Source organism: Leptonychotes weddellii, chromosome 3, assembly GCF_054177405.1.
Source record: "Leptonychotes weddellii isolate Sample4059 chromosome 3, ASM5417740v2, whole genome shotgun sequence".
Lineage (NCBI taxonomy): Eukaryota > Metazoa > Chordata > Mammalia > Carnivora > Phocidae > Leptonychotes > Leptonychotes weddellii.
In genome coordinates, this window is record NC_138371.1 from 173,141,207 (window position 1) to 173,153,638 (window position 12,432).

At 40.0% G+C, this 12,432-nt stretch overlaps 1 protein-coding gene across 1 annotated transcript in view; it reads left to right on the top strand.

Moving 5' to 3' along the window:
• MYO16 (myosin XVI) overlaps window positions 1-12,432 on the top strand; it is a 425,887-nt gene that overhangs the window by 271,673 nt on the left and 141,782 nt on the right. Inside the window, exons 21-22 of the mRNA XM_081815515.1 lie at window positions 3,499-3,651; window positions 8,176-8,376. Coding sequence (XP_081671641.1) covers window positions 3,499-3,651; window positions 8,176-8,376 — 354 coding nt within the window. The remainder of the gene's footprint in view (window positions 1-3,498; window positions 3,652-8,175; window positions 8,377-12,432) is intronic.

The following is a 12,432-nucleotide window of genomic DNA, read 5'->3' on the forward strand; positions in this document are numbered from 1 at the left end:
TAACCCATCAGACATCATACAGTGTCAGACAACTTATTTTTCATGGCTTTGACCTTTATCTCCTGAGCAATCCATTTCCTAAAATATATTATATTTAGGCACACTCTCCATAACCACTTTTAAACCACTTCTTTGGTAAAAGCTCAGACTGCTGAGATACAGAATCTATGTTTTCTTAAATGATTTAATGTATTTTTAATACCAAGACGTTTGAAAAATGACAGTTGTGTGTATCATATAATTAAAGAGAGTATTTTTCCAGCGGTTTCTTTCCATAATGGAGTCATTTATTTTCTGTTCATTTACTGTAAATATTTCACCCCGAATTTTAACAATCTTTTGTAGCATTGATTCATCTTTGGTCACACAATTACTTTGGTATTAAAGGAGTGTAACACCTGATTAGATTGGGGAAACATCTCAAAATATTTTTTAAACAAAGTGAAATAATTTTTCATATTTCCATTTTTCTTCCCCAACAACAATTTTCAGACATTTCTGTTTTTTGTTTATGATCAAATGAGAGCAACAGGTGAATGTATTACTTTCCTGGGGGGGGGACGGGCTGCTACTGTGGACAGAGGTGACACCGTTTTATGGAAAGGGTTTGTCTTTCCAGAATCACATCTGGAAATTTATACCCTGGAGAGTAAGGTAAGTACAGATCTTGGTCGGCTTTGCTTTGACGGAACAATGCGAGTGGATGAATGTGAACCTAGGCTGTGTCAGTTACAAGGAAGGAAATATTTTTCGTATGATATTTAAATAGTGAGTTCCATCTCTTTTTTTGCCAGCGATAATGTGCCGACCTTATTGGTCTGTGTCCATATTCAGGTTGTTTTAGCTATAACAAACAAGTATGTCAGGTTAAATGTCTTACGTGGCATGTTGTCACCTGAAGTGATTGCGGTTGTGATATTTTTATATTCAGAGAATTGATGAGTGAAAGTGAGGGTTTGTCTAAGAGACTTTTAGTTTAAATATAAAGAACGTCCAGTTTCGCCTCTATCTCATGAACTCTAGTTGTCAAGGGGCAGGGAGGAGAAGTTCTAGCAACTACCGGCCAAATCAGATAGAAGGAAGAAATTTCAGGAAATCCCAGCGACCGTGGCTGGAGTAGCAGGAGGGAAAAGATGAGGCGAAGAGCAATTCTAAGTTTAAATGAATTGTCTCCAGTTCTTTAGGTTTTAAAGTTAATTTCCAAGACAGCAGCAATGTGGCAGGGTTCTTATTTTAGTTTTAACTTAGATCTTATTTTGCAATAGAATGCAGTAAGAAAGCTTTTTCAGCCTACAGACATTCATTTTATCACGAGATTTACAAAAACTTTTTTTTTTTTTTTTTTTTACTGTGAGGTCAGAGATGCAAAAACAGCTATTGGAGACAAGGCAATAACCCTGGACCATCATTTTCTGACCTGGAGCTAATAAGAATTGCTTTTGTTATTCTTTGAGTGTCCAGATAGGGTATTCAGATCTTATTTTGAATATAGTTATTAATTAGGCATGTTATTTGGTATACTTCTCTATCGATCATTCTCCATCTATTGCATTAATAACAAAATATCGATGTACCATTCATCATTGCAATAACTTAACTACTTTAGGTCATCTGATCCTCTACCTTTTCAGCTCTCCAATCATGCTTTAATCAATGTAGCCCCATGCCCACAGTCCTGTCACCATGTCACCATTCCTGAAAACATTTGAGCTGTGTCTACTCACAGAATTCTGGTCCTGGTAAGAAGTAAAGAATGGAACCTGACATTACACCGTCGCTTTCAGGACAAACTCTGTGTTCTGACCGGTGCCCTGTGCTGATAGGTTTGTCTCTTCCCCAGAACCTCTCCCTCTGAGACTTCATGTCTGTAAAAACCCATCAACTGCCATTCTCCCAAATAGCTGGATCTGTGAGAAAATGACTCTTTCTTTCTGTGCATACATTATTCTAAATCATGAATAGCCACACCCTTACGTGCAGGTGCTGACATCCATATGGAGAATTAAGGCGTTCCTGGTGTTGGTCGTTTAGAAAAGTGGCTTGGCCTGCTGCTTGGAAGCTGGAACATAAGGGGTGCTCTTATATGTCCAAGAGAGAAGCCATGAGCTCCCAGTAGAAGGACAGGAATGTCTAGGAAGAGCTCCCACTTAGCAGGTGTTATAATGACACCAGACGTGGAGAAGAATTTTGATATGTGCAAAAGAGAAACCTAGGGTGGCCTTTCTTTTCTCCAGTGACTATTTCGGTCAGTGTGATTTACAAAATCTTTGGGGTTTTCATTGTATAACTATAGCACATTCATATTACATATAATCCTAGATATTGTTTCCTTTGCAGATGAGATCTGATTTTCTTTTAAAAGCTTTTATCCGTTATTTTGACTTACATAATTGTTCATCTTTAATTATTTTCAGTGAGTTGTTGAATTCTAAATATTCCTAAGCAATTTCTGGATTTTACCTGGTATAATATAGGGGCTCGTGTGTGCGTGGCCTGTGAGACTGAGTGAGCTCATGAAGGACGTGGGTGTAGATGGAGAGGCCCATGAGGCATGAGCCCATGGTGTCCTGAAAGACAATAGAGGCAGCTTTCCAGGAAAGCAGAGGAGTCACCATGAGATAGTGCTGGGAGGTCAATGAAAATGAATACCAAGAGTTGAAAACTGGATTTCAGGATGCACATATCGTTGATGACTCCCACCAAAGTGATTCTGGTAGAACACTGGGGGACAAAAGTTCATTGGAGTGGCTTCAACAGTGGAGAGGAAAAGAATTTAAGATAATAAAGACAGACAACTCCTTCGAGGTTTTCTTGTTAGAAGAGAAAGCAGAAAAGTGAGAGGATAGCCTAGAGAGGAAGTAAGACGACATTTTTGTTAGATTGGGGTATTTTATTGATTTTTAGTATTTTGAGATAATTTTTAAGATTGAGAAATAACATATTTGTTTCCCGATGGGAAGATAAAAGTTGACAATTGGAGGAATATAAAAAATTTTCTGATAAAATAAATTCTACAACAGAGTGCTTAGAGCAGTTATTCTCTCTGAAAGAAACCCATGTTCTCTTGCCCATCATGGATACATAACACAAGTGAGGAGGCAGGACATGTTTCTTCTGTCTCTGGGCTTTCATGGTAAGCCCACCTTTTATCCTCAGTTGTTGACGAAGCCCAGATATAATTGCCTTTTGGAAATGTTTTTAAATACTCAACTATATTTTAAACCCCAACTTTGTGAGTTAATGTTGTAATTATAATTATACTTCTTGTTTTTAACATACTCACTTTAAATTGAATAATCAGACCAAATGAAGTCAACAGTATCAGGTGAAACTCTTTTCTTTCACTTCTCAAGCAATACTGTAATGCTTTATCTCAATAGACTAATTGGTGAGGAACGTTTTGAGTCAATATGTCACCGATCTGAAATGGTCATATAACGAGTGGATCTGCATGGCCATAATTACCTTGTGAATTGTTTTCTTTCTCCCCCGAAATAGCTTTGTGTCAACATGACCAATGAGAAGATGCACCACTACATCAATGAAGTGCTTTTTCTACACGAGCAAACAGAATGTGTACAAGAGGGAGTTACCATGGAAACAACTTACTCTCCTGGTAACCAGACTGGAGTTTTGGATTTTTTTTTCCAGGTATTCATATAATATAATTAGATACTTTACAGGATTTAAATATACTGAAGACAAAGAATTTTCTTTCAAGGGGCCTTAATTTTGAGATGGCTTTATATCTGAGACTTCACTGTATTTATTTTTCAGAATGTTTTCAGAAATTTATTTTTTCAGAGTCGATTCAGGAGTACAAGTTACCCTCTTCCTGAAGGGGCATTTGAAGGATCATCAGTTCATTGAAAGGACCAGAAATACCAGATCATTTTATTATAAAAATATTCAGCGTTGGTTATGTCAATAAAACTCTTCTTTTGGCGTAGTTACAGATGCTCAATGTACAAAATTAATATTTTATAGAACAATACTAAGACTAACAAGCTCATAGAACAAATTCAGCAGGATCTTTTTAATTTATCTTCAAAGTTTTTAAATTGAAATATGGAAAAACATTGGCAGAAAAATATGTTTACGTACATATAGTCTTAGGACATCTGCCGGTGTCGACCCTTACCTTTATTATTTCTACCTTATAATGCAAGAATCTTTGCCTCAATATCTCTATCATAAAAACAAAAATCTACCATACAAACAGCAATCCCTCTGTACTGATGTAGTAAGACATGATATACATCTATCAATAATATCTCTAAAACACTTGAACATTGTTTAAAACTGGTACGTTTCAGCCACTGGAGAACATAGGCTGTAATTTTCTACCCTTTATTTCTATAAATGTAGACTTGTAAATTTATTTTATACATTTACCTAGTATGTAAAATACTCTTGTTCCTCTTACCAACTTGTCAACCTTCTTTATTTTAATGACAGAAGAAGCCCTCTTCCTCCAGAAACCTCTCCCTCACCATGACACACATGGTATATAACTTCTCTATGTAAGGTTTAAAAATGTCTTCAAACAGGGATGCCTGGGTGGCTCAGTCATTAAGCGTCTTCCTTCGGCTCAGGTCATGATCCCAGGGTCCTGGGATTGAGCCCCACATCGGGCTCCCTGCTCAGCGGGAAGTCCGCTTCTCCCTCTCCCACTCCCCCTGCTTGTGTTCCCTCTCTCGCTGTGGCTCTCTCTGTCAAATAAATAAATAAAATCCTTAAAAAAATGTCTTCAAACCAACAGCAATATATAGTGAACTGTGTATGGGAAGCCTCAGACACCTGCTGCCCTCATTCTTGCTGGCTGCTGTGTTCTCGACTGCTAACCGGCAGCCAGCAGAATGACGTTCTTTCTGTGTCTTCGATGGCCATGATATTCTTTCTCTCTCTTTGATGGCCATCCTTGAGATTTCACCATGGAGTGATGATTATTTCAATAAGAGGACCCTCATCGGTATGAGTTGGAAATGAGAGTGGGTATTTCTGACTGCTACTTCTCCTTGATCCCATAAAAATGAAAAGATGTACCAAGTATAGGGGGAAGCTTGGTGTTTACCTACAAATCTGCAGGTCTGTGTACCAGGCAGGCATACCCTATAGTAGAAAGGAAGCTTATTGTTTCCTTCCGAGGATCCATAATCCTCTACTGCTCACAAACATCTGCGATTTTTGCTTAAGCCACATCCATATTTCAATGAACACGTATTTGTCTATGTCCATGACCAGAGGAGGTGGATCCAGATTCTTACCTGACTCTCTACATGTCTAGTGCATTTTGTTACCCTGTCGGTCCTCAGTGCTTTCTGTTGTCAAGGTGAAATGGCATACATTTCTTAGAACAATTCAGTCTCTCCTAAGCCCTCATTTCTGAAGGAATTGAAGGCCATTTTTTACGACTTCTTCTCCATGTTCTATTTTCTTCTTCAGACACTTCACCAAGTTTCCAAGTCTGTAAGTTTGATTACCACCATTCTTTCATGGCTTTATATCAGACATCCAGAAAACATAATACATATGAATTTTAAAACTTTTGGAGACAATCCAAATTGTAATGCTTTAAAAAAATATCTTGTGCTGGGGCGCCTGGGTGGCTTAGTTAAGCATCTGCCTTCGGCTCAGGTCATGATCTCCGGGTCCTGGGATCGAACCCCGTGTTGGGCTTCCTGCTCATAGGGAGTCTGCTTCTCTCTCTCTCCCTCTGCCCCTCCCGACTGCTCATTCTCTCTCTCTCTCTGTCTCTCAAATAAATAAAATCTTTAAAAAAATAATAAAAAAATACCTTGTGCTATACACAACTAATCTATCACTGAACATTATGTCAAAAACTAATGATGCACTATATGTTGGCTAATTGAATTTTTAAAAAATTAAAAAAAAATAAAATATTTGGTAGAATTAAAAAAGTATATCTTGTTGGTTTCCGACCACCTTATCCTTGGAAAACATCATCTTGCTTTTGGAGTAGAGCACTTGGGCTATTTTGGAAGTCATCCCTTCCCTTATACTACTTGGGGCCTTGACTTTGAGTTACTGAAACACCCACTAGAGCTCTAAATTCTAGCCTCCAAAGAGGTCTGTCACTGCCCCCAAAACATGGATGCATTTGCAACATCCTTAACTAGCCCATTCACCCTTCCACTTGGTGTCTGTGTGTGCGCGCGTGTGTGTGTGGGGGGTAAGTGTAAGAGTATATGGAGGAGTGTCATGGTGTGATGCTCAAATGCACAGGTAAAGAAGCAGCTGCTGATCTTATGTATCAACGTCTTACTCTTCAGCACATAGGATGCTATACATTGAAATGAAGAATCTGATCTTTCAACAAATCCCAGGCAAGACCATTCCTCTGCCAACTCCTTATTGGTTTTTCTTTTAGGGCTTCTCTCCATCCATTTTGTGTACCCATACTTTTATTTTTTTTCACCTCTGACTCTTTATTGGGTCCCTGGTTATCTGAGAATGTACCATACATTGGACTTCCTTCACCACATCCCCTTATCAGATACATTTCTGTGTTGGTAACACAAGTCCCCCGAGGTGTTAGTGACCTAGGTCGTTTGCTGAGGTGGGTCAGCTTGCTTCTTGCAGGCCTTCCCAATTCCTTTCTAGTGCCCCTTGCCCCTTTATCATTCATTCTTCTCCTTCCTTCTCAGGGAGGCTATCTGTCTGCTTATTCCAGAGATGGTCCTTCAGTTGCCAAATGTCTCCCAAAGGGCTCCCCCTGGTACGTGAGCCCCAACCAGGCATAGGTCCTTCCCATGGCTGCCGCTTCCAACCTTTCTTCTCTGTGGGTGGCACTGGAAGGATCTCAACGTTTGCAGCCCTGAGACAACTGTATATAGTCTTTGCATTTTCTTTACCATAAGCAGGAAACTCCAAAAGGCTTAAAACAACTAAAATATTTCAGCCACAAAGGAACAACTTTCTTTTGGCCAAGTGAATAATATAAGAGGCCTGTGGTGGTTTGGTTTGGTGACCTCGGGTCAAAATACAAACCGAATGGCTATAGGGGCCAATAGAGACCTCTTCACTTCCTGAGAAGAATTATCTTATGGTATTCACACTTCCAAAAGCACACTTGAGTTGATGTGAAGAATTCAGATATATGACAGAATGAGGTAAATAAATAATACAAATTACCTGCTTCTTAAAGGTAGATTTGACATGTCAACAGAAGAACTTTCCTAGAGAAAAAAAGATAAACAGCACAGCAGTGGGTCAGAGTTATTCACCTGATGTGTAAACCACGCGGGCACATGGTGCTCTGTGTGCGGGGAACGAACTGTCAGGGTAAATTGAGAAGTTCTTTCAAGCAGCGTTTTCCTTCATGTGAGATTAATTTTAAGTGGTTACTTATATGTGACTTTAGCTTCCGTGTTTGACAGCTATAAACTATCAGACTTGTAATTTGAATTTTACAAGTTATAACTTCCAACTTTATTTTTTCTGGGTCTTAATATTTGAATATTAGAGTCACTTCTACTTCCTGCTGAATAGGGTTTTTCTACAATTTTTATGACTCAAATGATTATAGGTTCTGTTTTCGGAGAAGTTACTTGACCCATCATAACTGTGAAGCGGTCGATATGGATTAGAGGTCAAGAAAAATTACACTTCTCCTTTAGTTGGAAATTTTATTTTTCTTTTTGAGATGACAATATAATTTTTTTTTAAGATTTTTATTTATTTATTTGAGAGAGAGAGAATGAGAGACAGAGAGCACGAGAGGGAAGAGGGCAGAGGGAGAAGCAGACCCCCTGCTGAGCAGGGAGCCCGATGTGGGACTCGATCCCGGGACTCCAGGATCATGACCTGAGCCGAAGGCAGTCGCTTAACCAACTGAGCCACCCAGGCGCCCAACAATATAATTTTTAATAACTCCAGCGTTTGAATGACATTAAAACACACTCTTTAATTGATTTATTCATTATCAATTATTAATCAACCAATGCTGTTTGGGGCCTACGTTACATCTGAATTTTGCTAGGTGTTGGGGATACAGTAGTGAGCAAACATAAATGTGTATTAAAAGTAGACTAACTCATTTTTTGAGTGCTTATATGAACATAATGAAAATACAAATGAGCATACATGTACAATAATAACAAAACCATCAAACTGAGTAATAGAAGAAAAATACTATCTCTTCTTGATTTTCAGAAGCCATCTGGATTTCTCTCTTTATTGGATGAAGAAAGTCAGATGATTTGGTCAATGGAACCAAATCTTCCCAAAAAGCTACAAAGTCTCCTCGAATCGTCAAATACAAATGCAGTCTATTCCCCCATGAAGGATGGGAACGGGAACATGGCGCTCAAAGACCAGGGCACGGCGTTCACTACCATGCACTACGCAGGAAGGGTAAGTGCAAAGAGCGGCATGATACAGCATGTACGCTAGGGGACCAAACGTCTTCAGGACGAGCTTTCAAGTTTTAGACATTTTAGAGTTTATTATTTCAATGAACGGAAGTTGGGCAAACAACCCACACAATTTTACTTTTCTAAGCTCTTTTATTTTAACCTGAGGAGGACTTTGCATCTTCAGAATGTGGGTGATGAAGCAGGTGGTCAGATCCTTCCGTAATGTTCCCCAGATTATAACATAATGTGAGCAAAAGCGCCTTGGTTTTAATACAGACGGCTCTGCTCTGCACTTTGGGATCCCTTCATTATCCAAGCAGATATTCGTCTTCTGACTTTACTTGCCCTCAATGTAGTTTTTAGTATTAAATTATTTTTCTTAAAGTATGTCAACCTGAGTAAAGAGAGCTACTCTCCACCCTCTCTCAGTTCCCTAACCAGCTTAGTAAAAGGCGCTTCTTTCTTAAACGCCTTCAAGGACTTCCTCTTACCTGTCTACAAAAACCTCACACCCCTTGGGCTGGGCTAATATCCCAGGCCCCTCTGAGCTGATTTAGCCATGACTTCTGTGTCACAACCCCCTTAGCCAAAACCTCTGTTCAGGTGACTTTTCTAATCCACTCACTGTCTCCGGCATTCCACATGCCTTGGAGCTCCCACTCCTCCTGCTCCAGCTTAAAATACCCTCCTTCTTCACAAGGTCACATCATATTCATTTTTTGATACTCGAATCCACGTTCCATTTACCTTCCATCCAGGCCCATCTATGGTTACTGTCATCCCCCTATGAATTTGTGGCCCCTGGGTTTCCCCCATTTGGCGCTTAGCCGAAGTTACCTATCGGAGGGTGAAACCTCCAGTTAGTGTGTTTCAGGTCATTTCAGTCCCTGTTCACTGAGACTCTACTAGATTCCAAACCCAGAGCATTAGAGAAGCAAAGATGAAGAAACCATATTCCTTGCTCTCAAATATCTCACTGTCGACAAATAAGGAAAAGGCAAATTAACAAATAATTATGATATAATTTACTTATAATAACATGGGTAATATTAATCAAGTTCTGTATTATCCTGGAGAAATAAGCAATCATTTGGCTCCCAGAGAAAGTGTAGAAATATTTTCTAGAGGAGGTCAAATGTGGCCCAGGCCTTTGGGGATGTTAGAGCTCAGTAAGGATAAAAGGAAGGAGCATTCTGGTGGAGACATGGACCTTTGAATGGCATGTCATCCCCCAGGACTCTGTTGCCTAGGACAGAATCCACTATCGCTGTTCAAGTGGAAAATAATTTGGTGTAGGAAAATAATTGTCGGGAGACTCTAAGTTGAACGTTCAGGAATGACTCAAAACCACACCACAGGATGGGGCTTCCAACATCACTGTGGCCTCGTCTTTGATCCAGAGGCTTCCAGCCAAATGGAGAAGCTGCTGCCCCAGGTACTGACCCTCAGTTCCCGCCACCCACCACTGACACCAGGAAAGTGCCCATCCGCTGGCAGTCAGCACAGAGAAGTCAGTGAGCCAGTGACCAGGCTGGGAGGTCTCCATTGCCAGAGAAGACAGCATCTTCATGACATGCTTATGAGACACACAGGAGACGCAACTGAAGCACGGCCTCCACCACGCCTACCTTTGGAATCTTGAGCGGTAGTGCCAGACTGGTAGAAGCTAAAGAACAATCAGATGCTAGCTGCAAGGAAGCCTGGGAATTTTCCCACCTTCTAACGTGTGCGGTGCAAGAAGGCGGCTATTGCTGAGAGTGCTGTGGGCCCTTCTGCCATGTCCACCCACCCTGCATTTGGGAAATGGTACAAGAAGTACAGTTAAGTCTCTAGAGATTGGCTGGAGATAAGTCTTTAAAAAAACTGTTTTTGGACCAAATCATGAATAAATATACATGTACTACTCAGGACTTTGTCCTCTCGACGGTGTTAACTCCCCACATATTTTCAGACAGTGTGGGGGATGAAGTAAGGAAAACAGAGAACACGGTAGAGGATGGATTGGGGGAAAGAAGAAGGCGGTTATGGGAACACTCAAGCAAGAACTGCCTTTGGACCATAGCAGAAGATCGCAGAGGTGGTGTTCTGAAGACGAGGCTGCCGTGCTGGCTGATGGGACGTCCCAAACAGGGAAGGGGCCATAACTTGAAATGGCAGGTGTCTGTCTCCCCACTGTGGATGGATGGTTCCAGTGCCAACCACGAGAGGAATCCTAGAGAAGAGGCAGTCTGGAAGGAAAGATATTCAGTGTAGACGTTTTGAATTTGAAGTTTTTAGTAGAAACTTCAATAGGATGTGACAAATAAAAGAGGTTGGTTGTTTTTAGAAACATGGGCATATTTGTGGAAATGTGTATCTTGGTAATTTCACTCAGGAAGAACATGGATAAGATGGAGAAAAGGAATAGGAAATTGATCATGAAAACCAAGAGAAAAGAAGGAGGACAGGGTCAGCAGGAGGTACACCTGAATGGAACAGGTGGGCCAGGAGCACCCTGGGGAGACGTTGTAGTATCATAGTGCCATGGGAAGGGCCGAGGGGTGAATGGCCGTGGAGAGGGCCTCAGTGCAAGATTTTATACGCACACACACGCACGCATTCCTAGAGTGTTATTAACTTATTAACTACCTTTTACATATGAGAGATTTAGCCTTTAACATTTTTTATAATGGTAGCAAACCTTCTAGTCCTGTATTTGAATTTTTAATCTATATTTTCTTCATATTGAGCATTTACTAATTCATAGGATTTAGTTGAAATATTACAGTAAGACGTAAGTGGTGATTTTGGAAAACTACTTTCCTATTTTCCTCTAAGTTTCATGGAAGCTATCTTAAGTCCGTCTGTACCTGACCCGCCTTGTATTGAATCTTGGAGGTGTATCAGATTGTTCAGTAAATGCTAATTGCATTAAATGGAATGGGACCAAGCTTTGGAATAATATTTTGTTTATTAATTATTTGTTTGCTTTTAAAAATTATTCTACAACCACTTAATAGAATTTCAATTTCAAGTGTTTTGTTTTTTTTTTTAATTTGGGGAAAAACAGTGAACAGTTTGAATAAATACAGTTATTTCGCTGAGCTCTGGTAGCAATAAAGCAGAGCAGAGCCAGTCAATCGATTAGCTGCCACAGAGACAAACCCCATGGAATTATGAATTTTTCTGTAAAAGTGCCTTTATGTTTTAAGCAGGATTTTCCATAATTGGAGTCAATTTTGTGGTTTTATAAAAATCTTTCATTTTACTGAGATCTACTAATGAGTCTTAGCCCAAGGACTCCCTAAGGACTCATTCACATGTTACAGTATAGATTATATGTAATTTGTGGCAATATGTCAAGCCATATGCCTTTCTAATCATCAGATGTAGCTACATATATTTAATTGTGAGCTACTGCATTTTCAAGGAAAGCAGCGTACTCTGCATTTTATAAATCAAGAGACATAGCAAAGAGCTACTTGGTTTAGAAACAGCATGCACGATCTATTTTGGACAGTAGTATGAGCATTCCTGAAGGGCCCTTTGGTGATAAAGCTGATCCCAGGGAAGAAGCTCAGTAGCTCTGGGGTTCTTGGGTTTCTCTGTGGCCTCTTCTTTGGCCAGATGGATGGGCTGGCGTGTCGCTCGGATCACCATGTGCTCTTCTGTGACTGGGTTACCTGGTTTCGTGAGTGAAAACTTACCTCTCACGGGAAGGATGATCACTGTGGCCGGTGATGATACTCACATCCAGCCCGCCAGGAAGGACTCTTCTGCTCTGACTACAAGACCCCACCATGCTTCTGAATCCTGTTTGGAGCAGAGGCTCCTAGGTCCTTTTAGAAATGTTTAAGCAACATTATTTGAATTATAGCTGAAGATCTTTCCTAAACACATTTGAATTTTTCATTACTCATAGGAACCTGGTGTATTTTCCAATCTCCATTACAGAAATATTTTAAAGTAAATGGGAAGAGGCTGTGCATGAAATATTAACAGGGTCTCATTAATGAGCATGGATCTGAATTAAAAAAGGCTGAGGGGTTTTTTTTGTTGTTATTTGTTTTAGCAA